Source organism: Ahaetulla prasina, chromosome 11, assembly GCF_028640845.1.
Source record: "Ahaetulla prasina isolate Xishuangbanna chromosome 11, ASM2864084v1, whole genome shotgun sequence".
NCBI classification, from domain to species: Eukaryota; Metazoa; Chordata; class Lepidosauria; order Squamata; family Colubridae; genus Ahaetulla; species Ahaetulla prasina.
This window is the reverse complement of record NC_080549.1, coordinates 442,801-466,112: the sequence shown is the minus strand read 5'-3', so window position 1 is coordinate 466,112 and position 23,312 is coordinate 442,801. Positions and strand designations below refer to the sequence as shown.

The window sequence follows — 23,312 nt, the reverse complement described above, 5'->3', positions numbered from 1 at the left end:
GTCCAATGAGCAGAACAGGAGTGCCTGGTGTGGCATTCAGGGGTCAAGAGGGAGAAAGAAAGCGTGTGGTGACCAACCAGGCTCTCTCAGCTGACCTGCATCACAAGGCTCTTTGGAGGTAAGGGGGGAGGGAGGCATGGGTTCCTCTTTCGGTTCCCTGGGGAGTTTCAGGATGATGCAGATCCCTCTTGTCCAAAGAAAGTAGCTTTGGTGGCAGGGAAAGTGAAACTCAGCAGCCCCCTGCTCTCTGTGACTCAGAGCCCCCCTCCTCTCCCCTCCGGTGGGCCAAACATGGGAGAGCCATGTAGATTCTCATCCAGGGTGGGGTGGGTGGGAAATCCAGGTCTGATTTTATCCTCCTTTCCGAGGGGGACCCAACAGATGAGTTCAACGGGGCCCCAAAAAGAGCTTTGGGCAAATGCTCAGCCTGACCTCCTTCCTTTTAACCTGGGAGTGGTAGATGGAGGCCACGAAGGGATGAGTCCAAGTGGCCTCTGTCCTTAGATGTTTGTGACATGTGCAGACCGGATTACTAGATGGTTTCTGAGTGAAGGTCCCTTAGGTAGCCTTTGATGTTTTAGCATTTGCTGCCTGCCTGCCTGCCATGCCTCTTGGCAGGAGTCGCATCAGGTGCAGCTGGAGCAACGGCGGCGTCTCCTTCCTCTCCGCGCAGGTTCCGTGCCCGATTCCCACTTCGGGGGAGCCTGCAGGGGACAAAGGCGGAGAGTTTCCCAAGGCAGCCTCCTCTTGCCGCAGCCCTTCGGGACGGAGAGCGCCAGGGGCCCGCAGCTCAGCTCCAGGGCGCATCCAGGGGAACGCAATGGGGAAAAGGGAGTTATCCGGCAGGCGGAGCACACAAGGAATTTCGGCTCCTGCTCGGCTTCCCCAGGTGAAGCCGGCGCGACCGGCGGTCTCTCAGAGCATCGTTTTCCCGGGGGAGGCTGGAGCGGAGGGCCCTGCAGCAACCGGCTCTGCGGGACGGCGAGAAACGGCGGCGGCTCCCGCCTTTCCCCCGACTACCCCCCCCCGAGGGAGCCCAGCGCCGGCCACGGATCCGTCCGGAGGGCGCCACGCGGTGGGACGCCGCTCCGCCCGTCCTAGAAGCAGCCCCGAGAGCGGCCGCGAGGGGGCGCCGACACGCGGCCGGACAGCGCCCGAAACCAAGATGGCGGCTCCGGGGCCGCCCGTCGGAGGGCTGTTCCGGGCGTCACGTGACCTGCTCCTCCCCGCGCAGCCCAATGGCGCCGCCCTCGCCTGGACGGTGGCCGCCCGCCCGCTGAGAGGAGGAGGAGCCCCGGCGGCGCCGCGCAGGTGAGGGGCGAAGGCCGCGTCGGGACCCCCCGAACTCCGGAGACCGCGGGACTGGACCGGCCGCTGCCCCTCCCCGCCCGCGGAGCCCCTGGCGGCGGGTGCGGGGGCTGCGAGCGGGAGGCCGGTGTCCGCCGCGCCTTCCCTTCCGTCCCGCGGGGGCCCCGGGCTGTCCTGCCTGGTGGCCGGAGGGTTGGGGCTTCCCGCCGCGTCTCGGAGCCCGAAGGGCAGGAAGGGGGGAGTCTCCCAGAGAGGCCGAGCGGGCGGGCGGGCGGGCTGCTCCGCTGGCCGGGCTCGCTTCCTGGGCGGCCCGCGAGCTCCTTTTCGGCCACGGCCGCGGCTGAGCTCGCTCGCTCGCCCGCCCACAACCCGCAGACCGGCCGGGGAGGAAGCGCCGCCACGGCGAGGGACTGTGCGTGGAGCCTGGCCGGCGAGGGCACCCCAGGATCCGCGTCGGGGCTTCTGTGCCCCGCGGGCTTTTTGTGGGGCCTGGGACGGCTGGGGAAGAGCGGCCTCCCTGCCGGGACGCTTCCCAATGGAGGAGGAGGAGGAGGAGGTCCGTGGGGAGGGGCGGCAAGGAGCCTGTCCTGGCAGCTCCGGACCCTTTGACTTGTGCCCAGGGATGCAGGGCTGCCCTTCCGAAAGTGCCAGCAGCCTGGGGGGTTCCCAGCCACTTGGCTCTGGGGAGAGTTGGAGGCTCAGGGCCTCCGGATGGCACAGACTAGCTGGCTTTCCCCGGCTGGATCATAGTGCGCCCAAATCGCTGGCGGGTTAGGCTTAGGTCCCCATGAAGTCGAAGAGCATGGATGATGCCACTGAATTCCTAGCGCAACAGTATGCTTAGAAGGGTGCAGACTTTTTCAGGCAGGCTTTTCTATCTTCCCAGGTAAAATACATGGAAAAATCCCATTGGAGGGTAAAGCTACTTAGGGTTAGGGTTAGGGGAGGCCAGCAGGGGCCTTGCCTTACCCTTTCAGCGGGCAATCCCTGGTGTCCATCTGAAAGGCTATGTAGAGGGCTCTCTTCCTCGCCCCCCTCATGCCATGCCAAGTACTTTTGAGGTCCAGCTGTTTCCAGCTCAGTTTGCCAAGAGGTGCTGGGTTGACTGTGGGAAAACCAAAGGCCTTCCGGGATCCGGAACGTGATCCTGACTCCAGGATGGGCGCAGCCTGCCAGCTCCCTTGGCCACTGTTGACAGTGGAAGAGCAGCAGGCCCCAATGGTGCTTCTCCCTCCCAGCAGCTGTTCTCAGTTTGTCCCTAAGCTTCTGACTAGGGAGAGAATCCACTTTTCTCCACAGACTGGATTGCTCCAGATTCTCTGGTGCGGTTCGTGTGCCTTTTTCTTCCTGGGAAGCCCTTAAACCTGGCCAGGTCCAGATGGGGTAGTGACATCTGTCTCTCGTGCCCTTGCAGAGATGTCAAAGGTCAAGCGTCCCTGAGCAGATGGAGGCAATTTGTACTTTCTGCTGAGAAATAGGCAAGGGAAGCAAAGCCCCTGTTGACTCAGACGGACTGGCTGCAATGCAGATTTGTCCTTACTCAGCATGAAGAAGGAAGTCAGTTCTCCCGCTTCTTGGAAGGGGAACTAGACATTTTCAAGGAAAACACACTTTCTGTTCTGTTTTTTCAGTCCCTTCCCTGGAAACCAAACTGCTCCTTTCTGTGGAAACTTTTTAGGCTGACTGTTCTTCAGATGTGAGTACTGTATACAGCGTTAGGTCTGAACTGTTTGTGGGCTCGGCTGCTTTTCCCCGACCACGAGAACAAACCTTTCCGCAGGCCCAAAATATGCACATTGGATTTACGTCTGCTTTGCCCTTGGATAGTTTGGCTCCAGTTGTAGGGTCAGATCCCGAGGGCATTTACGTGGTTAGCATGGTGAGCTATGTGGACATGTGATCTTGAGATCACCTGGTCTTTTAATGTCGATTTAATGAGTCCAGGCATTAAGCAGAGGCTGTACTTGGACTGTGATGTTGATGCATATTGTGGGTTACTTGGTTAGGTCAGAAAGCTTTGAGGAGATAAAGCTGAGCCTGGCCTTCAGGGCCAGGCAGCCTTCCTAGGAAAGGGATCTTGTAAAGGTACGCCCCACCCCCGAAAAGCAGGTGGTGAAGCTGGGTACTTTGCCTATGACTTTAAGCCAAACTCACGGGCACCGCATTTGGCCATAGGCCCGGGGCTCCTAAGCACCTGCTCTGGTAGCTGTAACTCCCAGCAAGAGCTGGATGTTGCCTGGGTCCCCATGAATACTGACAGGCCCCTGTGACTTTTGCTGCTCTGGGTTGGTAGACGGAGCAAGAGAAGTTGCTCCCCAACTGCCGAAAAGCCGCCTGATTCTGCCCAGCTGGCAGGGGGCTCACCCTGTCCAGAAATAGACCCCTAGCTTCTCCTCCTCAGACCTTGCTGGCCTCGATCGTTTTGACCAGTTGGAAGCTTCTGACTTAGTGGCCTCCGATACTCTTCATCCGGCTTCTCCTGGAGCCGCCCGTTCCTTTCTCTCCACGCCCTTCTTAAGCTCAGGAAGTCCAGATCTTGAAAAGGGTTCTGGCCCAAAATTCTGATTTTTCAGGCTCAGCTTTCCTAGATAAATGGGTAGGTGTATAATTAATGGCTGCCTGTTTCAAAATCTGTTTACGCAAGAGCTCCAGAAGTACTGCAGCTGTTTGGGTGGTTGGGTGAACAACTTCTGACCAAGTGCTCTTGGTGGAATATCCCTATTGTGAAATTGCTCGGGAGTACAAAGGTTTGCATGTTCGACTGCCAAGTCACTGCTGATCCAGGCAACTGTGTGAGTTGGCCCCTGAAGCAAGTGAGAGGGGGCGTCTGGAGCCCACCAGGGCAGAGAGGGCGAGAGGCGCTTCCCTGGGGAAGGAGGACCTGTTCCGTCCTAGTTTGGCCCAGCTCTGAGAGAGCCCCAGAGCTCTCCCCATTGCAGGCAGCCTTCATATATGCCCTGTAAGTAGCCAGGGCAACGTCCCCCTTTCACTGTGACGGAATAGCTGCTTCCTGTGAAACCTCCCCTCTGGAGTCCCAAACACTCCTCCTGCAAGTAGAGCCACAGCTGGATTAGTTTGGCTAAAGAGGCTGCTGACCTGCTGTCCAGCCAGGCCTGGTTGCTCCCTCTTCCCTGTTCCGTGGCAGCCGCAAGGTCTGTACTACGGCGGAAGGCCCCCCTCCTCGGTGAGCTTTGGCGAAGCATTTGATCCTTCTAAAGCAGAAGGGCAGCTGTTTGAGATTGTTGGGTGCCAGGTCTCTCCCTTGCCCTGCCTGCCAATTCGCTCCTCTGCACTGGGGAGGCGGGGGGGGGGGCGGGCAGGGAGCTGTACGTGTGCATTATAGGGAGCCCTGTCTGGGACCCCTCCCCTGCCACTTCCTGCTCCCTTCCCATCCACCGCACGGGGGCAGCCTTGCTTAGACTTTGGCCCAGAAGCAGAAGGCAGGCATTTCCAAAAGGGGGAGGGAGGGAATGCCTATGGCTGGGCTGGGGGTTGGTGAGAGGTAGAGCTGGTGGAGCTGCTTTGGCTTTCCAGCCTTTCTCACCTGACTGCCTCACTCATGTTTCACGCTGCAGCTCTTCAATCCTTTTTTTTCCCATCAATTTTTATTGATCCCCCCCCCCCCATACACACATTGTTTATGAACAGAGTATTGACCATGTCATATCTTATACACCTTAACATATCCAGATATATTTTACTCGGTTACAATTTCTGCCAAAATATTCTTTACCATATTTTAATCACAATCTTAATGCTTCTGTGCTTATTTATATAAACCACATCTTCTTTCGCCCTCAAGTTCAAGTTTCTGCATTTTAACTAAAATATATTCTTTTTTATTGTTTTTTAGCTAATTCAATTTTTATCCTGATGCATTCAAACGTGTTCGGGGTTGTCTTTCTTCCATTTCATCTTTTCCATTTTACAGCAATCTTTCTTCCCTTTCTTATCCTCTCCAGCTCTTCAGTCCTTGGCAATGAGGGAATCACCTGTCAGGTGTCCCATTTCCCCCCCACCCCTCCCCGATCTATGCGATCTTAGATAAGTCTCCCTCAAGATGCTTCCAGAGGCAGCTTTTAAATGCCCCCCAACCATGGAGCCCCTTCTCCTCTCGGCCCCTTGACTGTCTCTTCTTCCCTCAAGTTCAAGTTTCTGCATTTTAACTAAAATATATTCTTTTTTATTGTTTTTTAGCTAATTCAATTTTTATCCTGATGCATTCAAACGTGTTCGGGGTTGTCTTTCTTCCATTTCATCTTTTCCATTTTACAGCAATCTTTCTTCCCTTTCTTATCCTCTCCAGCTCTTCAGTCCTTGGCAATGAGGGAATCACCTGTCAGGTGTCCCATTTCCCCCCCACCCCTCCCCGATCTATGCGATCTTAGATAAGTCTCCCTCAAGATGCTTCCAGAGGCAGCTTTTAAATGCCCCCCAACCATGGAGCCCCTTCTCCTCTCGGCCCCTTGACTGTCTCTTCTTCCCTGGTGTGCCACGAATGCAGCCAAGTCGGGGGGCTTTTGATGGAGATTTGCCAGGTGTCTCTCCTTTGGGTGGGGAGTCTAGAAAGGCGGCCAGTGAGAGGGGAGGTGATGGTGCCTGGTATGGCTAAAGTGTCCGTATCGAGGCTATTTTCCCCTTTCCCAAATAACCAAATAGAGGCCATTCTTTGGGTTCCTTATGCAGCCTGGGCTTCTGTTGGCTGGAGGACCAGCATGGCTGACTTTCAAGGGGGGCTGAGCCGATGAAGGGAGTCCTGGGCCTTGCCCTCTGAGGGCCGGCTGCTGGGGGACCTGTGGGCTTCCTGGGGCAGTTGGCGAGAGAACTGGCTGCTGGGTGAGGTGAGCCAGGGGCTGGATCTGGCGGTGCGAGGCTCAGGGGCCAGGCCGGGCCGCCTCAGCAGAAGTAATCCCTGCTTCCCATTGCAGGTGTAGTGCCCTCCGGCCATGAATCATACGGGTTTCCGGCCTGGGAGTCTCCAGGGTGGCAGCAGCAGCGATGAAGACCTGGTGGAGGTGGCAGGAGGAATGCTGGATTTCTCCATGGCAGATGATGTCCCTCCCCTGGACAGAGAGATGGCGGAAGGTAACCTGAGCCAGCCAGCCAGCGATGCTTCCCCTGGTGTCACGCGGCTCCCCTGGCTCAGCTGAGGCACTGTTGCTGTGTGGAGAGGAGGAGAGGCTGGCTGTTGAGTCCACACTGAGTGCTGACCGAGTGGAAGAGAGATGCAGCCTCAGCCTGGGGAGGGGCTCACACGCCTGCCTGACCGGGAAGGTTTGGGGATGGGGTGTTCCTGTCCCTTGGGCAGACTTTTAAGAAGGAAGTCACCAAATCAGCATCTCTGCTGGGGCCCTTCAGCTCCACCTGAAGGTTTGGTGATGTTTGTGGCATCATGGCTTGCAGTAGAGCTTTCCCACATTGCACCAGGGCTGTCCACACCTTTGCTCATCCCAAGCTATGGAGGCGTCCTGTTGGGGTGTGCTCCCAGTTTCCCCAAAGCCATCCAGAGTCTTGCACGGAGAGAGGAGCAGGAGGCCACATTGGCTCCTTGGTTTTCCTCAACAGCTGATCCCAAACTCTTGGGAATTCCCTAGATTTTATGAACAAGCAGAGAGAGGCTTTCCGCCGGACATTAAGACAAGGAAGGGTCAGCTTCCAGACCTTGCCTGGCGCACTGGGAGCAGAAACCTGATGGCCGAGTTTGGCCCCGATCCTGTGTAGGAATCCACGGAAGCAGAGCTAAGCTGACTGGCCCCTTATCCCACCTGGCATGGGAACAGGAAGCCCAAGGAAGAAAGCCCACCTGTCCATCCAACCCAATCCCCATTTCCTGCCCTTTAGAGGGGGACCGAGTTTTGGCAAAGAATGGGACAGATGGAAACGTTGCGCTGACCGGGCCAGGTGTCCTCGCCTCTGGTGGAAGCTATGGCTTGGTGTCTGTTAGATCCTGAGGCTCTTCCTCAAAGCCCCCCGGGCCCTTCTTAGTGTCTCCATGGGCTGCAGGGAAGCAGAAAGTTGGCACCTGGCAGGCAGCTTCACTACAAGGGGCTGTTAATAGCCAGAACTCACTTTAACGAACAAAACTGTTCAGCCAGAGGCTCAGCTCTCCTGCAGCCATTTTACTGCCCCCGCCCTTCCTCTCCTGTGAAGCTGCTTAAAGATTAACTCGGCTCCTCGGAGACACCTTTGTTCTCCTGGGACTTTGCGTTCCGTCCTGTGGCGACAATGGGAAGGAAAGCGAGGTGGCGTCTCCTGACCCCTGCAGGTTTCTCCTCGTACAACGGAGGTGGGATGAACGGACCGAGGCAGGTGATGGACTTCCTGCAGGAGCCGCTCCCGGGTGTGGGGACCTATGAAGATTTCAACACCATTGACTGGGTGCGGGAGAAGTCTCGAGACCGCGACCGGCACCGAGAGGTCAGTCGGACGTCCTCTGGGTGGGGACTGTGGCCAGTGGGAGGGCTGGCAAGGTGCGTGAGCAAGGGGCACAGCTGGGAAGAGGCCGATGTCTCCCTGGTGCTTAGGAGGCCTGGCGGGTGGAATGTGCTGGGCAGAGAGGGAGGGAGGGAGGGAGGGAGGGAGGAGAAGGCAGCCGCTGCTCTGCTCTGCATTGTGCCTAGGGGGACTGTGGCTTCCCCACACCCCAGGGAGCTCCCTGATCCTAGACACAGGCTCCACGTGGGGGGTGGGATGAGGAGCCTGCCTCTAAACGCCTCCCCCTCCCTAGATCGCCAATAAAAGCAAGGAGTCCACCTGGGCCTTGGTGCACAGCGTCAGTGACGCTTTCTCAGGATGGCTGTTGATGCTTCTCATCGGCTTGTGGGCAGGTGAGGGGCCGGAGTTGCTGGGCAGAGCGGGGGTCTCGGTCAAGCCCCTCCCCTTCTATGGCGACCTTCTCTGCCCACAGGAGCGCTGGCTGGTCTGATTGACATCACTGCCCACTGGATGACGGATCTGAAGGAGGGGGTCTGCTTGAACGGCTTCTGGTACAACCACGAGCATTGCTGCTGGAACTCGCCCCAGACCACCTTCCAGGACAGGGACAAGTGCCCCGAGTGGAGGACCTGGGCGCAGCTGCTGACTGGCAGAGAGGAGGGGGTGCGCATCGGATGGGAGGCATCCCTGTCCCAGGGTAGCGAGCCAGCCCCGCAGGTCAGTCCAGAGATCTCATGGGCCGCCCTCCCACTTCTCTCCCTGACAGGGAGCCCTGGGCTACATCCTGAACTACTTCCTCTATGTCCTCTGGGCACTGCTCTTCTCCTTCCTGGCTGTCTTGCTCGTCCGGGGCTTTGCTCCCTACGCCTGTGGCTCGGGGATCCCAGAGGTGAGTCCGCTCGCGACCGACGCTGGGGGTCTGGGACCTCTGCCCCCCCCTCCCTCCCTCCCAGGGCTGGGTTGCAGTCCCAAGGGCTCCTGCCTGGACTCCCACGGGGCCTTTTGGCCTTCCAGATCAAAACCATCCTCAGCGGCTTCATCATCCGAGGCTACCTTGGCAAGTGGACGCTGCTCATCAAGACAGTCACCCTGGTGCTGGCCGTTTCGTCGGGCCTGAGCCTGGGCAAGGAGGGCCCCCTGGTTCACGTCGCCTGCTGCTGCGGCAACATCCTTTGCCACCTCTTCACCAAGTACCGGAAGAATGAAGCCAAGCGCCGGGAAGTAAGCTCTGGGGTGGGCTGCTGTTCGGTCTAGGCCTGGCACAGACACGGGAACAGTCACGAGCTGCCCACATCTTGCTCAAGGGGCGGAGAAGGATTGGGGGCTGCTGTTCCTGGCCTCTTTGGCCCCAGGCCGCTGATGATAATTGCTCTCCATTCAGGTGTTGTCGGCTGCTGCGGCCGCCGGCGTATCGGTGGCCTTTGGTGCTCCCATTGGAGGTGTCCTGTTCAGTCTGGAAGAGGTAAGGAGAACCTCCCCCTGGGCCTTGCTCCGAGGACTGCCCCTGTGCAGAGGGTGAGCGGGCGGCTGAGCGGGTCCCTTCCCTCTCCCTGATGCAGGTGAGCTACTACTTCCCGCTCAAGACCCTCTGGCGCTCCTTCTTCGCTGCGCTGGTGGCGGCCTTCACCCTGCGCTCCATCAACCCCTTCGGTAACAGCCGCCTGGTGCTCTTCTACGTGGAGTTCCACAGCCCCTGGCACTTACTGGAGCTGGCGCCTTTCATCCTGCTGGGCATCTTTGGGGGGCTCTGGGGGGCCTTCTTCATCCGCAGCAACATCGCCTGGTGCAGGCGGCGCAAGACCACCAAGCTAGGCCGCTACCCGGTGCTGGAGGTGCTGGTGGTGACGGCCCTGACTGCCCTGCTGGCCTTCCCCAATAAGTACACGCGCATGAGCACCAGCGAGCTGATCTCGGAGCTCTTCAATGACTGCAGCCTCCTGGACTCCTCCCAGCTCTGCGACTACCTCAGTGCCCCCAACAGCACCCAGGGGGACGACCTGCCCGACCGGGCTGCTGGGCCGGGCCTCCACGTAGCCACCTGGCAGCTGATGCTTGCTCTCCTGCTGAAGATCTTCATCACCATCTTCACTTTTGGCATGAAGGTGAGGGGGGCACAGCCCCCCTGAGAGTGGCTGTCTGGGGAAGGGCGAGGGGGCTGCTGGGCAGGAAGCCAGGAGAGGGAGGCCGGTTGGGGGGCTCGGGCCCTGCCCCAATCTCCCTCCAGAGCAGTGAGACTTTTTGGTTTCTTGCGTCAGGAACAGTCTGACATGCAGGTAATCCTTGACTTGTGACCGTTTAATGACAATTTAAAGTTATGACTGCCTTATAAAAAGTGACCTACAACCTGTTGCAGTGCCCCTGCAGGAGTAGTTTCAGTTTGGGCACCTGCGTTTCTAGCCAATGCAGCCTCCGATGGTGATTGGCAGAGTGTTCTGATTTCTAGCGTAAAACCCCCATTGGGGGAGCTGGATTCACTTAACAACCACTATGATTCAGTAATGACCACTGTAAAAATGGTCACAACATCAGGTCTGATTCGACTTAAGGCCACGAGGGCTAACAAGGGAAATTTCAGTTCCTGATGTAAGTTGAGGCCTCCTTGCCCCTCCTCGATTGAGGGGGCGCAGTGAGGCAGGAGGAGGGGGGCTCTCGAGGCCTCCTGGGGGCCGGTCTCTGCACAGACTGGCCCAGAGATGAGGTGAGGTTGCCATTTGACGCCAGCTTCTCTTGCAGGTGCCATCGGGCCTCTTCATCCCCAGCATGGCGGTGGGGGCCATTGCAGGCCGGTTGCTGGGCGTGGGCATGGAGCAGTTGGCCTATCACCATCACGACTGGCTGATCTTCAAGGGCTGGTGCAGTCCTGGCGCCGACTGCATCACGCCTGGCCTCTATGCCATGGTGGGGGCTGCTGCCTGCCTGGGTGAGTAGGAGCTCCTCCCAGAGGTTGGGCACCTGGGCATTTCCAGCTGCTCCCCCCCACCCCCCAGTTGCAGACCAGTTGTGGCCGAAAGGGCAGCAAGCAGCTCCCTTTAAATGGAGGTAAATGTGAGGGGACGGGACAGGGCTGCTCTCACCCCCCCACCACTACCCTCAAACAGGTCTGAGCCCATAAAGAGGCTTTTCAGCACGACGGTTGTGGACCATTGAGCTGAAGACCAGAGCAACCTCAGCCTTCCTGGCCAATAGAAGTGAACTGTTTGATTTCATGATCTATTGATTTAAAGGCCTCTCTTTGGGAAGACAAGGCAGCAGGCGAAGCCTCAACCCCGGTGCCAAGAAGATTGGCAGTCGCTTCTTTAGATAGGGTCTTCTTGCCCTTTTATTATTCTTTGCTTTTATCCCTTTGTAGTCTTTCTCTGTGTTTCTGTCCTTTTTAAGTTGTTGTTCCTGGGAGGGAGTTCAGGCTCAGGAAAGGGGTCACTGCAGCTCTGCCCAGCTGCTCGGAGGCAACCAGGGGACATGCCAGGATGATGCTCGGGACGGGCAGGTGTCCTGCTCACACAACTTTCTGGCTCCTGCAGGTGGAGTGACCCGCATGACCGTCTCCCTGGTGGTCATCATGTTTGAGCTGACGGGAGGGCTGGAGTACATCGTGCCCCTGATGGCGGCTGCCATGACCAGCAAGTGGGTGGCAGATGCCATTGGCCGGGAGGGCATCTATGACGCCCACATCCGCCTGAATGGCTACCCCTTTCTGGAGGCCAAGGAGGAGTTCACCCACAAGACCCTGGCCATGGACGTCATGCGCCCCCGGCGCAGCCATCCCGCCTTGACGGTGCTGACGCAGGACAGCATGACGGTGGAGGACGTGGAGGCCATCATCAACGAGACCACCTACAGCGGCTACCCTGTAGTGGTGTCCAGGGAGTCTCAGCGCCTCGTGGGCTTCGTCCTCAGGCGAGACCTGGTCATCTCCATTGGTGAGTAGGCCCAGAAGCACCCTGGCAGTGCAGAGATGTGGTCGTCTCCATCTCCCGGGAGGCTGGCTATGGGCTGCGCCCCCCACCCCAGTTCTTACTCTCTTTCTCCCTCCCTCCCCCAGAGAGTGCCCGGAAGAAGCAAGAAGGGATTGTCAGCAGCTCAGTTATTTATTTCACGGACCACTGCCCCCCACTGCCACCTTGCTCCCCCTCCATGCTGAAGCTGCGGAGCCTTCTCGACCTCAGCCCGTTCACTGTGACAGACCAAACCCCCATGGAAATCGTGGTGGACATTTTCCGAAAACTGGGGCTGCGCCAGTGCCTGGTCACACACAATGGGTGAGAAGGGGAAGGGGCCTCTGCTGAGCATCCTTCCCTCGCGTTGCTGCCCTGCTTGTTTCGGCTTAGAGTGACGGGAGGGCGGTCTTTCTCTGGAGCCTCGTGAAGGAGGGCAGAGGGGCAAGAGATTGGGGTGGCCAGCAGATAAGTGCACTGCAGCTGGTGAAATGCCCCCATTCCAAGGTCCTCTCCAAGGGAGCAGAACGGGGTAGGTTGCATATCCAATGAAGGGGTGGAAACACTTTAGCTGGCCAGGCCCCGCCTGGTTTGGGGAGGCTCTTGGTGTTTGCTTTAGGACTTCAAAATGAAAGGCAGGACAATTCAATAGTAATGAAAAAATATATTGTATATACAAATTATACATGGCTGATAGCAAAATTCTCCACTGCTGGAAAGGCTGGTGAGGAATTCAGGGGAGCCCAGAGGAGCAGCTCTTGAAAATGCCCCATTTGAAGCTCCTCTGCCAGGCCTGGTCAAGGGCCCCTTGCTGAAGCCAGTGCCCAAAAGGAGCTCTCATGACAAGGAGCCTCCAAGTGGGATACACTCTGGGCTGAGTGGAAAAGTGTTAAAGTATTGATGATTTAAAGCTGACCATCCCTTTAAGACTGAGGGTGAGTCAGCAGGGTTATTGCCCTTTAAGAAGCTGCCTATATAAAGGAGGCCATTAGAGGGCGTGTATCTCTTCTCCTACTGTATCATTCTCTCTCATGTTCTACCTCCATTGTAGTTCTTTATGTATTGCTTCCTGTTATAGTTGCCTCTCCCTCCATCTGCTGGGATCACAGGTGGCTCCTGGGGTATTAAAGGGCCCCATCCTGGCTGAACTGACCGCGGGGGCCGAAGGGAGTCCCAGTTCTCCCCTGAGGCCAATGGCGTCTCTCTCTCTTTCAGGAAGCTGCTAGGGATTATTACCAAAAAGGATGTACTGAAGCACATAGCACAGATGGCAAACCAGGACCCAGACTCGATCTTGTTCAACTGAAGCTGGGAGGGGCCAGAGGTTTTACTCTGCCCCACGGACCTTGGCCAGAGGGACCTAAGCTTTGCCTCCCTTTATGGAGGACTCACAGCTGTCCTCAGTTTCTCCATGTGGAGCAAGCGATAATCATGTTTTATTTTTTTCTACAAGATAACCAATTGCACTATATAATCTGTGGAAAGTCGTCTTCTCTCGGGGAGCCTGATTGTAGCCTTGTTGGGAGCTGCGCTGGGAAGGAGGTTCCACGCCAGAGTAAAAGAAACGATATAACTGAGTCAGCAGCGGCTGCTTCTTGCCTTACCCAAAGGGTGGGGGGGGGGAGGTAGGGAGAGGAACCTGTCTGAATTGGCATGGTGGGGCAATGGCCGGAAGGTCAGTTTTGGCTGAAGTTGCCCTCCCAGCCCTAGAGTGTGAGAGCAGAGCATCATGTTTGCTGGCTCCTTTTCCCGCTTCCTCCCAAGTGGCACCAGATAACCCCAAGCCAACCAGCTGAACCCCCAGGGCCGCCTCCTGTTGTTGCCTCCTCCCAGGAGGAGCAGCACTGCTGACTATGCCTGGCCCAGCCCACCTGGCCTGGGGCTGCCCCAGGGAACAGCTTCCTCCTGCCTTCAGGCATCCCCATCTTTGGGCACCCAGGCAAGGGGGGCAAGAGGCCTGGGCCTGGCTGAGCAGGGTTCAAGGCTGGAACGGAAGAAGAGTCTGGGCCCGGGATTGAACGGGCCAGGTTCACGCACCACATTGCCAGGACTTGTGGCTGACAGCCTAGGCTAGGATGGGCGTTGTATTTCAGAGAAACCAGAAGAGGTTGAGGATGTCAAGTCAAGGCCTGGTGCCCTGGTTGAGATGTGGGGCTCATACCGGTTGGAAACAGGGTGCTTCCTGTACTGCCCTTCCCCGCCCTTTCGGTATTCCTAATGGCCGCCTGTTGCTTTGCCTCCACCCACAGAGTCTGGCGACTGAATTAAGCCAGTCAAGGTGAATGCAGTGCACTGAACCATGTGCTGACCAATGGAGGGCATGCAAAATACTAAGCCACAAATAAACGAAAGCCAGATGGAACCTGCGCCTGTTGTGGATGCAGCTCCTGCTACAACCCGGCCTGGGGAATCTCCTGAGGAAACCAGCCAAGACCCGAAGACCAGCCTCCCCCTGGAAGGGTTAGGGAAATGTTTGGCTGCTGGCACAAGCATGGGTTGCTCCAGGTCAGCCAGCTCTGGCTGGGGCATGCTAAGTGGTGATGCCATTCAGGGTCACGCCCAATGTGTGTGCAGGGAGAGTAGTGGGAAGATGTGCCCTGTGTCTCCCTGGTGGTGCTCGTTCACTCGCTCAGGTGACCCACTGACCTACATTCTTGTCCTGGCAAGAATTCTTGACTTGTGACGTGCTGCTTGGTGTGCGAGCAGCTCAGCTTCCTTGAGGCACAGGAGCAGGTTGCTCCGTGCGCAGACATGTGCACAGAAGGGCGGGAGGGAGTCCCACATTTCTCAGCTGGAATGACCAGAAGAGGGCAGGCAGTGGGGAGGGAAGAGGGTTGCGTGTAGGGACGCAGAGGAGGGGTCTGCAGCAGAAGGCACCGGGGCATGTCCAAGAGAGCCAGAAGGCTAGCAGTTGCCAGCCGGCCTGCTCGGGTAGAGCCGGGCTCAGATCAGCTTCAGCGTCTTTCTGGCTGCTTCAGAGATGTCGTTGTAATGGAGGCTCCAGCAGCCTCCCAGGTTCTGCAGAAGGCAAGAGAGCTGCAGACTCCCTCTTTCTCGTCCTGCCTTTGCCTCCAAGGCAGCTTGGCCACTACCACTAATGGGAGAATGAAGGGTGATAATGGGGCAGAGACGTCCTCCAGTGGTCCTGCGTGGGGCGTGGGGTGGGGGGTGGAAGACGGTTCCCTTGGGCACAGTCCCACAATGTCACACATCAAGGCGGAAGGCTCCAAAATAGCTGCCTGCCTCATCGTCATAGTTGACATCCAGCGATGAGACGGACACAAAGAGCTTGTCGCCAGCTTTGAGGTCAAAGAGGCCTCCCTGGTAAAGGGCGTGGAGCCCATAGGCTGCATCCTGTTGCCAGCACTTTGTGCCCACGCCCTTCAGCAGCAGGATGGTCTGCCCATACACGCTCTGGAGGTTGATGCACTGCACCAGCTGGTGGCCCAGGGAGCGGGCATCCACCCCCTCGGTGGGGTAGCGGAAATAGATCTGGGCATAGACGTAGTATTTGCCTGCCTGGCTCACCTGCAGCTGCCCGTCCTGGTAGGTGAGGTTCTGGAGGTGGGCATGCATGGTCCTGCTGGCCCAGTGGCGGATGGGGTGCTGGCAGGACTGCTGCAAGTCCTGGAACTCCGGTCCCAGGCCTCCTGGAGGGGGTGGGGAGACCCAGAAAGTCACCCCAGGCGGTGGAGGAGATGCACACACAACCCTGGAGCTTTTATGGGGGAGGGAGGGGCTGTATTCATGAGAACACCAAGGGCAAAGAGCTGAGAAAAATCCAGCAGCCTCACAGGCTTTCCAAGGATAACAGCTCACATGCAGCCAGCCTTCCTTCCCTCCCTCGAGCCAGGCCCTGCCCCAGCCCCTCTCCAGGAGAAGCCCAAGCAAGGCCCAGCCAAGAACCCCTCCCTCCCACTGGCATTAAGGGAACCTGCCATCTGTAGAGAGGCAGGCAAAGGAAGGGCCCAGGATTGCAAGCAAGGACCAACTGCGAAGGTGCACTTGGTGAGTGAAGGCTGCTTGGATCTTGTGCAGCCACCCCAGGCCCCAGGACACCCCAGCCAAGGAAAGGGCCAGTTGCCTGCAGACTCACCTGTCCGGGAAGGGCTCGGCCTCCTGAGGGTGAGATGTGCCAAGGGCCGGCTGGCCAGCTGCCAGCTGGAGTTCCTCTGCTTCTGAGAGGCACTGACTAGGAAGGAAGGAGCACAGGGCAGCAGATTGAGGGAGGAGAGCTGCTTATTCATCTGGGTGGTGGTGGTGGGGGTGGGGGTCTGCAAACAACCTGTCCCTTAAACTGCCTCCTGACTGATTCTCCTTCCCCTCCAAGTCTGGCCCAATCGCTTTGCCCCCCATTGACAGACTCACCCCTTGGGGCGCTCCTTTGGATGACATTTTCGGTAATCTGGAAGTGAATGAGATGAAGAGACTTAAGGCCAGGGTCCAGCACTCGGTCAATGGGGGTGGTTCTGGATTCCACCCACCCATGGGGTCAGCCTCTAAGTGGACAGGACAGGGATGGATGCCCAGCCACAGGGGGAACTGCTGCTTGGGCATATTTCGGAGAGGACTGGCCTAATCCCCCACCTCCCCTTAGCTCTCCCGGCAACCCACGACCTGCACTCCTTGACTGGGCTCAGGGTTTTGGGCTCCAGAATCCCAAAGGAGAGGTCTCTCACCATGGCTACGTAGTCCTGGATGCCGAGTGCCAGCTTGAAGCACGGCTGGCTGCTCATCAGCTCCTCTAGCTCAGAGAGTTCCTGCAGCCTGTTGAGCAGTTGGAGGCACCTCAGCTCCTCTGAGATGCCCTGTGTCTGGGCCTTCAGCTGGGAAGAAAAGACAGAGGGGTCAGGTGGGGGTCCCAGCAACGGGGCGGTGGGGGAAAGGTGGCTTCCCACTGCTCTGTCCACTCGGGCAGGTGGCCTCCAGGTTTCCTGAAAGATGCCTCCCTGCCACATTTGCTATGAAGACGTCCATTTAAGGACATGGCAGAGATCTTTGCTCACCAGGCTTGGCATTAGGTTGTGGCCCTGGAAATGGCAAAGGATTCGGTGGGAACAGGCCACCTGGGGACCTCCCTCGTCTTGCCATGAATTCCCCCCTGATCCCACAGCAGATGGAAAAGGGTTGTTTTGTTAAGCCAAAGGGGGCAAGCCTGGCCCAAAAGCCCCAAAGTGGCTCACTCTAGCTGGCATGCTGGGCACTCAACCCGAGACCAGGAACTGGGTCAGGTGTTGCGAAATCAGCACCAGCTGTAAACAAAGGGAGGCGCAACCCAACAGGACTGCACACACAATTGTTGCTGGGCTCTGGCGATACCAGTCAGCACACATCCTGGGCCAGAGCTCCCGAAGGACACCCCCCCGCCCAAAGAGCTCACTCAAAGAAAGGTAAGGAGCACCCAACAGCCTTTGCCCACCAGTGTCTTTTCGCTACTGCAGGATGCTTCTAATCCTTTTGCAGATGTGGGGCTCCCGTTTAACCCCCGAGTGTCCTGAAGCATCCCAACCCCAGCCAACTATGAATGCTGTTCCTGCTTCTGCCTGGGGGAAACGCCCCCCTTAACTGCAGCATCGACTTAGCTGACTAGTAAGGCTAGGAGTGCTCAAGAGCCACAGACAAGGTGGGAGGGGGGGCTTTGCGCTTTGCTGTGAGGGGCACATCCGAGAGGCTTTCCTGGCACCCCAGGCTCCCTGGATGTTTCTGCAACCTCAAAGATTTGGCATAGCAATTAAGAGAAAATGAAAGCCAAACTAAGCCTGCAAGTTGCTTAATTCAGGAAACTTTGGTCACACCCATCCTTCCCTTATGGCAAAACAAGCAGATGCACGCAAAGCCCTTTCTCCCAAGTGATAGCAGGATTGAGGGCTGGGCAGAGAAGGCCTGCAAGAGTGTTGTAAACATTGTGAGCGAAGGGCTTGTGAAACTGGCACACAGCACAACCGCTCTGGAAGCTGCCTCTCCTTGCACAGCCTTCTACTTGGGGTCCAAGGCAACAGTACAAGCCCCAAATGCCAAAGGGAAAGGGGGTCACCTCCCTCCAGCTCTGGGCAACTTTCTGTTTTGGAAGATCTATAAAAGTTGTAAGGGCAGATTCCAAGAAGTGACAAGGAAGTGCCTTTCCCGGCAAGGTTAATTATTATACTGAAAGTTTACCTCAAGTCAGGGCTACACCTTGAGGGCCCAGCACAGTGGACATATGCTGACCCCTTGACTCAAGAGGAAGGCTGACTTGCCCCTCTGAAAATCATGGAGCCCCATTCAGGTCTTCCAATGTTCTGGGCCAAGCATCTGATTGAAGTGAGGCCCTGAGTGTGACTTTCAGTCCCCTCCCAAGGAGGCTACAGTGAATGCTAGCCCTGCCCCTCAACAGTCCTCCGGCTCCTCCTGGCTCTGAGAACCAAGACTGGTCTGCTCCTCCAAGCAGTGGAACCCCCACAGCATTAACCAGTGGAGAAGTGAGCAGAAGCAGCTCAGACCCTCCCTCTTGGTGGAGCTGGAGAACCCCCTCCCCCACTCCTTCTCCAGCCAGGGTGGTGGGTTTGTGTTGCTCCAACACAAGGCCAAGTCTCTCTTGCAAATACTTTTGTCCTGGAACCCACACCTCTGTTCCTTCCATCAACCAAGGCTCAGAAGAGGAGGAGCAGCTCACGGAGTAGGTGAAAGGGATTGTGCAAAGCAGGATCCACAATCTCCTCTGCTCCTTATCTTTGCCCTTGGGGGCACCAGGCCCCTGGCCACAGCCCAATTGCCCTCTGATTAGCTCAGAGGTGCGGAACAGATTGGGGGAGGGGGCAGGTAGGCAATTGGAGCCCTGCTCAGGGCAGGGGTCCAGAGGGAGCATTCTGATTAGATGGGCTGCAGGAACAGATCCCGCAAAGGGAACACAGCGCATTTGGCTTCCTTTTCCAGTCAAATTAGGATTTTTTTCTCCTAACATCCACTTGAAATCTGCTTTCCTATAAATTCAAACTGTTGTTATTCCGCCTCTCCCACAGGTCTGTTCCTTCTCCCTGTGACCTCTCTCAAGCCCCTCTCCACCCCCCAGGCACTGTTTCTCTCAGCATTGAACATACCAGATCCTCTCTGCCCTACTCCTGCAAGCCTGCAAACAGAGGGGAGGAGGCTCCAACAAGGTAGAATGCATGAAGCAGCTGCTTGACATCATTGGAAATTATATTTCTCTATTAAACCAATGCTTTCCCTTCTTTTTCTTTTCTTTTCTTCTCTTTTCTTGAAGCCACGTCACCCGGCTGGCTCACATTCAGCTGGCGACCTGCTACTGTGTCGAGATCTTTCTCAGAAGTATTGTTTCCAAGCCTGCTGCTCCCCCACCTACATGTTGCATTTCATTCTTTGTTTCCCAAACAAACAAATTGGGTCTTCTCTGTGTTGCTTTTCAGTTCCTTGCTTTGCTAAGCCCTCAGGATCGTTTCTGGGCTATTCAGGAGTTCGCTGGAGCTGCAGATTTAATCAGCAGCTTCCAAATTGTTAGCAAAACCTACTGACCAGGACTGGAACAATTCTTCCTGCATGGGCTTCAGTGGAGGTGTACCCCCTTAGCCCTCACCCCACTCAGGCGCACTTCAGGGAGGGGAACCCCTTTCCAGCGCCAAAGTTGCTCTGCCAAGAGCTCCGGGCTGGCATTCTCTTCCTGCCATAGAACGACTTGTAGGTCGTAACTCTAAATGCTTCTCTAGGACTGATGTCCGGAAACTCTCGGGACAAAACTCGAAGCCGCCTCCTCCTCCTCTCCTGCAGCCGCCCAGAGACTCTTTGGCGCTCCCCTGGCGACTGCTTGCCTCCCGCCCGTTCGGTCGCCCTGCACTTTCGCCCAGAGCCCGTCCCACGGCCTGGTGCGGGGCCGGGCAAAGGGCGCCCACGGGCCTCCCAAAGTTCCGACGCTCCTTTGTTCCGCCGATGGCCGGCCGGAGCGCCCCCACCCCGGCCTACCTTGGCGATGGACATGGTGAAGTAGACGAAGAGGCCCGTGGCCGAGGCGATCTGCAGCGCCACGATGCCCATGGCGGCTACGACCAGCCAGACCGGGCTGCAGCGCTGGCGGCGGCGGCGCTTCTCGGGCCGGGTGGCCGGCTCGGGCTCGGAGCCGCTCGGGCTGCCCAGCATGTAGGCGGCCGAGTCGCTGCTGTCCGAGCGAAAGTACTGCTGGCCCGCTGGGGCCGCCGCTGGAGCCAGCTCGACGCCGCGCCACGGAGCCATGCGGGGGACGGGCGGGGAAGGCGCGAGCGCAGCTGCCGGCCACGGAGGCGCTCGCCCGGCGGCCCAGGGGCGTCTGAGCTCGCGGCTGCTCCCTCCGCAGGGTGCAGGGAGCGCTTGTTGGCGGCCGGGCGGGCCGCCTCCTTGGCAGCGTGCGGAGGGCGGGTCTAACGAAGGGCTGGCCGGCGGATAAACAAAGCGGTCCGCCTCTCCCCCGGCGCCCCTCTCGGGGTGGGGGTGGGGGTGGGGAGGAGCGGTCTCTGGATGCTCTTAGAGCCGCCTTGACGCCCCGCGACCCCAGCCCAAACGCAGCCGGTTGAAATAAGCGAGGACTATTTTACATTCCCCTCTCTTTGATTCATTTCTTTATCGAATTGCTACATTATTATTTTCAGTTGGCAGTACACATTGTCTTTTCTTTCTTCAACAGTCCAGAAGCAATCTGGGGCTTAAAATCACGGTCACTGGCAATGCTAATATTTTTATAAGAAACGTTTTCTCCCTTTTGTGGTCATTCTGGTATTAATGCTGCTCTTTCACAATGAAAAATAGTTATTTGCAAATATGTTTAGGTCTTCAAATAGTTACAACCAGTGGATATCAACAATCAAGCCCTGCGAAAACCACTTAAAAGGAAAAAGAATTATTCCTGTCATTGGTTGTTGTTTCTTCATCCTGGGTTACCAGCCTCAGCAGGGCCCCCTTCTGCCCCCCCCCCTCGGGCTATGCAGTGAAACCACAGCAATGCTGCTGATCATAACAAAGCCTGACTTGCCGGACGCCCCAGCTGAAAGCCCAACATCTGGAGTAGGGCTCCTTCCCAGTATAAAGTCTGCCTTTGGCACAGAACACTTTTGGCGGTGGGGGAGGGTTTGCAAAAAATAGTTTCCTGTCATGTCAGTAGAACCGATCCAAAAGTATCAGCAGTGCTAAATCACAGATAAGCTCATTGTTTTTTAAAAAATCATTCCACCCCCGCAGCTATCCACACATCTAATAGGGCTGTGTGGTTAAGACTCCCCTTCACAGACCTTCCTTTTGCTGTTGGGAGGGAGGCTGGAATTCCCTGCTCCACCTGCCTGAACTTGCAGAGCCTCCTGGAATTCTGCTCTGGAGCTGAGGGGTGGAAGGCAGCTGACTTTTCCAGCCAGGCCAAGTGGCGCTTCCCACACACTGCCAGGAAGCCGCCTGCTCAGGGCTGCCTGCACATTTCTAGGAAGAAGTGCAGTCAGTGTCTGTAGAGGCAAAACTGTCCCAGTCCCAAAAGTTTTCAGTTAAATATTTTCTTCTTGGGAAAAACTCACAAAAGCAATTTTATTCCATTGTCATCCTGAAGTGCAGTGAATGTGTGTGGAGGAGGGGAAGGGGGGGAAAGGATCCAATGTGATTTGCAGCAAGACTACTGGGCACATGTGCAGGGCTATTCTTGGTGCCTGGGCTAACCTATCAGTCCTCCCAGTAGCCTTGAACCTGCACAGGCAGGTCCAGAGCATGACCTTGGCTTCCACCGCTGGCTTGAACATAGATTCCATGAGTCTCTTGTGGTTTTAAAGCACCCAGAGCCCCGAGGGCTTCATCTCCAGGGCTGTGTGTAAGCAGCAGGCGAGGGGAGGTCGAACGACTAGCCTTGTGGTGCAACCAGAACAATTTGGAACTGAACACACTCAAAACCGTAGAAATGGTGGTAGACTTTAGGAGAAACCCTTCCATACTTCTACCTCTCACAATACTAGACAACACAGTATCAACAGTAGAAACCTTCAAATTTCTAGGTTCTACCATATCGCAAGATCTCAAATGGACAGCTAACATCAAAAACATCATCAAAAAAGGACAACAAAGAATGTTCTTTCTGCGCCAACTCAGAAAGCTCAAACTGCCCAATGAGCTGCTGATTCAGTTCTACAGAGGAATTATTGAGTCTGTCATTTGCACCTCTATAACTGTCTGGTTCGGTTCTGCAACCCAACAAGAAAAACACAGACTTCAGAGGATAATTAGAACTACAGAAAAAATAATTGCTACCAACCTGCCTTCCGTTGAGGACCTGTATACTGCACGAATCAAGAAGAGAGCCAGGAAAATATTTACAGATCCCTTGCATCCTGGACATAAACTGTTTCAACTCCTACCCTCAATACAACGCTATAGAGCACTGCACACCAGAACAGTTTTTTCCCCGAAGGCCATCACTCTGCTAAACAAATAATTCCCTCAACACTGTTAAACTATTTACTAAATCTGCACTACTATTAATCATCTCATCGTTCCCATCACCAATCTCTTTCCACTTATGACTGTATGACTGTAACTTTGTTGCTGGCAATCCTTATGATTTATATTGATATATTGACCATCATTTGTGTTGTAAATGTTGTACCTTGATGAAGGTATCTTTTCTTTTATGTACACTGAGAGCATATGCACCAAGACAAATTCCTTGTGTGTCCAATCACACTTGGCCAATAAAAAAATCAATTCAATTCAATTCAATTCAATTCAATTCAATTCAATTCAATTCAATTCTATTCTATTCTATTCTATTCTATTCTATTCTATTCTATTCTATTCTATTCTATTCTAGAGTGCCCAGGAGACATTTTTCTCTGGGTAAAATGTATAGGCCGATGCAGAAGGCAATGTAGAGCAGCCCCATTATCCCAATTCTTCATAGGACACAGAGTCCCAGCCCAGGTCATGGAGGCAGCACCTCACTCGGGCAAGAGAGCTGCTCTCTCAGCCACCCTTTTCTTCAATTGGGAGGAGAAAAACCTCTCCCCTTATGAGGAAAGTTACTTTAAGTCCGATTTGACAAATCTCTGGGAGGGGCTCCCCATCCGCTCAGGGAGGCCTTGGCAAGAGCGAGCAGGACCCTAGTTGCTATCTGGCTGTGGAGGAAGAGAGGCCCTCAGGATGTGGCCGGCTGGCGTGTCTGGCCTGGCCATCTCTCCACTAACAAGAAAATGCTTGCGTAAGGCAGTCTGGAATGCAAGGAGGCGATTATTTGATCCAGATGTTTGGCCACTTTGCTCCCCTCAGGAGGAGTTCAGCAGATGCTTCCACTCATCAGAGCCAAAGTCCAGCCCAGGAAGAGAGAGTAGAGCCTTCCCTGGTTGCCTGGGAGGCCTGAAGAAGGAGACCCCTCCTCCAGCCCCAGCTCAGCAAGGTACATGCAGAAGAAGGGCTCTGAGGCCTCCCCCCCACCATGTCTGGATCAAGTTGGGTTCCTCTGCAGAAGACAAAGGAGGTGGCCAGATTGGGTGCCCCCTTTATCTTCTGTGGGAAGCAACATAAAGCCAGCTGCCTCTGCATGAAGCTATTCCAGCCCAGATACTGGGACATTTCCAGTGCTGACCTACTGCCCCTTCCTCGGGTTCATGAGACGGCACTCAGTGCTGAGGTAAAGAGGACCCAAGC

General features: G+C 56.2%; 2 protein-coding genes across 6 annotated transcripts; one reads left to right on the top strand and one right to left on the bottom strand.

Moving 5' to 3' along the window:
- The first annotated feature begins 1,193 nt into the window (after positions 1-1,193).
- CLCN5 (chloride voltage-gated channel 5) lies at positions 1,194-13,255 on the top strand. 5 transcript variants are annotated; one of them, XM_058196822.1, is made up of 14 exons: positions 1,297-1,311; positions 2,940-3,004; positions 6,237-6,393; positions 7,574-7,725; positions 8,036-8,135; positions 8,216-8,406; positions 8,510-8,632; positions 8,758-8,964; positions 9,125-9,205; positions 9,303-9,845; positions 10,477-10,663; positions 11,265-11,663; positions 11,786-12,002; positions 12,894-13,255. In XM_058196822.1, the coding sequence occupies exons 3-14, from the start codon at positions 6,255-6,257 to the stop codon at positions 12,982-12,984; spliced, it is 2,430 nt and encodes an 809-aa protein (XP_058052805.1). In that variant the 5' UTR covers positions 1,297-1,311; positions 2,940-3,004; positions 6,237-6,254; the 3' UTR covers positions 12,985-13,255. The 5 variants fall into 5 exon arrangements, with proteins under 5 accessions (XP_058052802.1, XP_058052805.1, XP_058052801.1 ...); XM_058196819.1 differs by lacking the exon at positions 2,940-3,004 and having other exon boundaries at positions 1,194-1,311; XM_058196818.1 differs by lacking the exon at positions 1,297-1,311 and having other exon boundaries at positions 2,048-4,492.
- LOC131205025 (tumor necrosis factor ligand superfamily member 10-like) lies at positions 12,328-20,154 on the bottom strand. The gene is made up of 5 exons (XM_058196824.1): positions 19,632-20,154; positions 16,358-16,504; positions 16,047-16,083; positions 15,775-15,870; positions 12,328-15,328 (listed from the first exon to the last, which is right to left on the bottom strand). Exons 1-5 carry the CDS (start codon positions 19,896-19,898, stop codon positions 14,883-14,885), a joined length of 993 nt encoding a protein of 330 aa, XP_058052807.1. The 5' UTR covers positions 19,899-20,154; the 3' UTR covers positions 12,328-14,882.
- Positions 20,155-23,312: the final 3,158 nt, after the last annotated feature.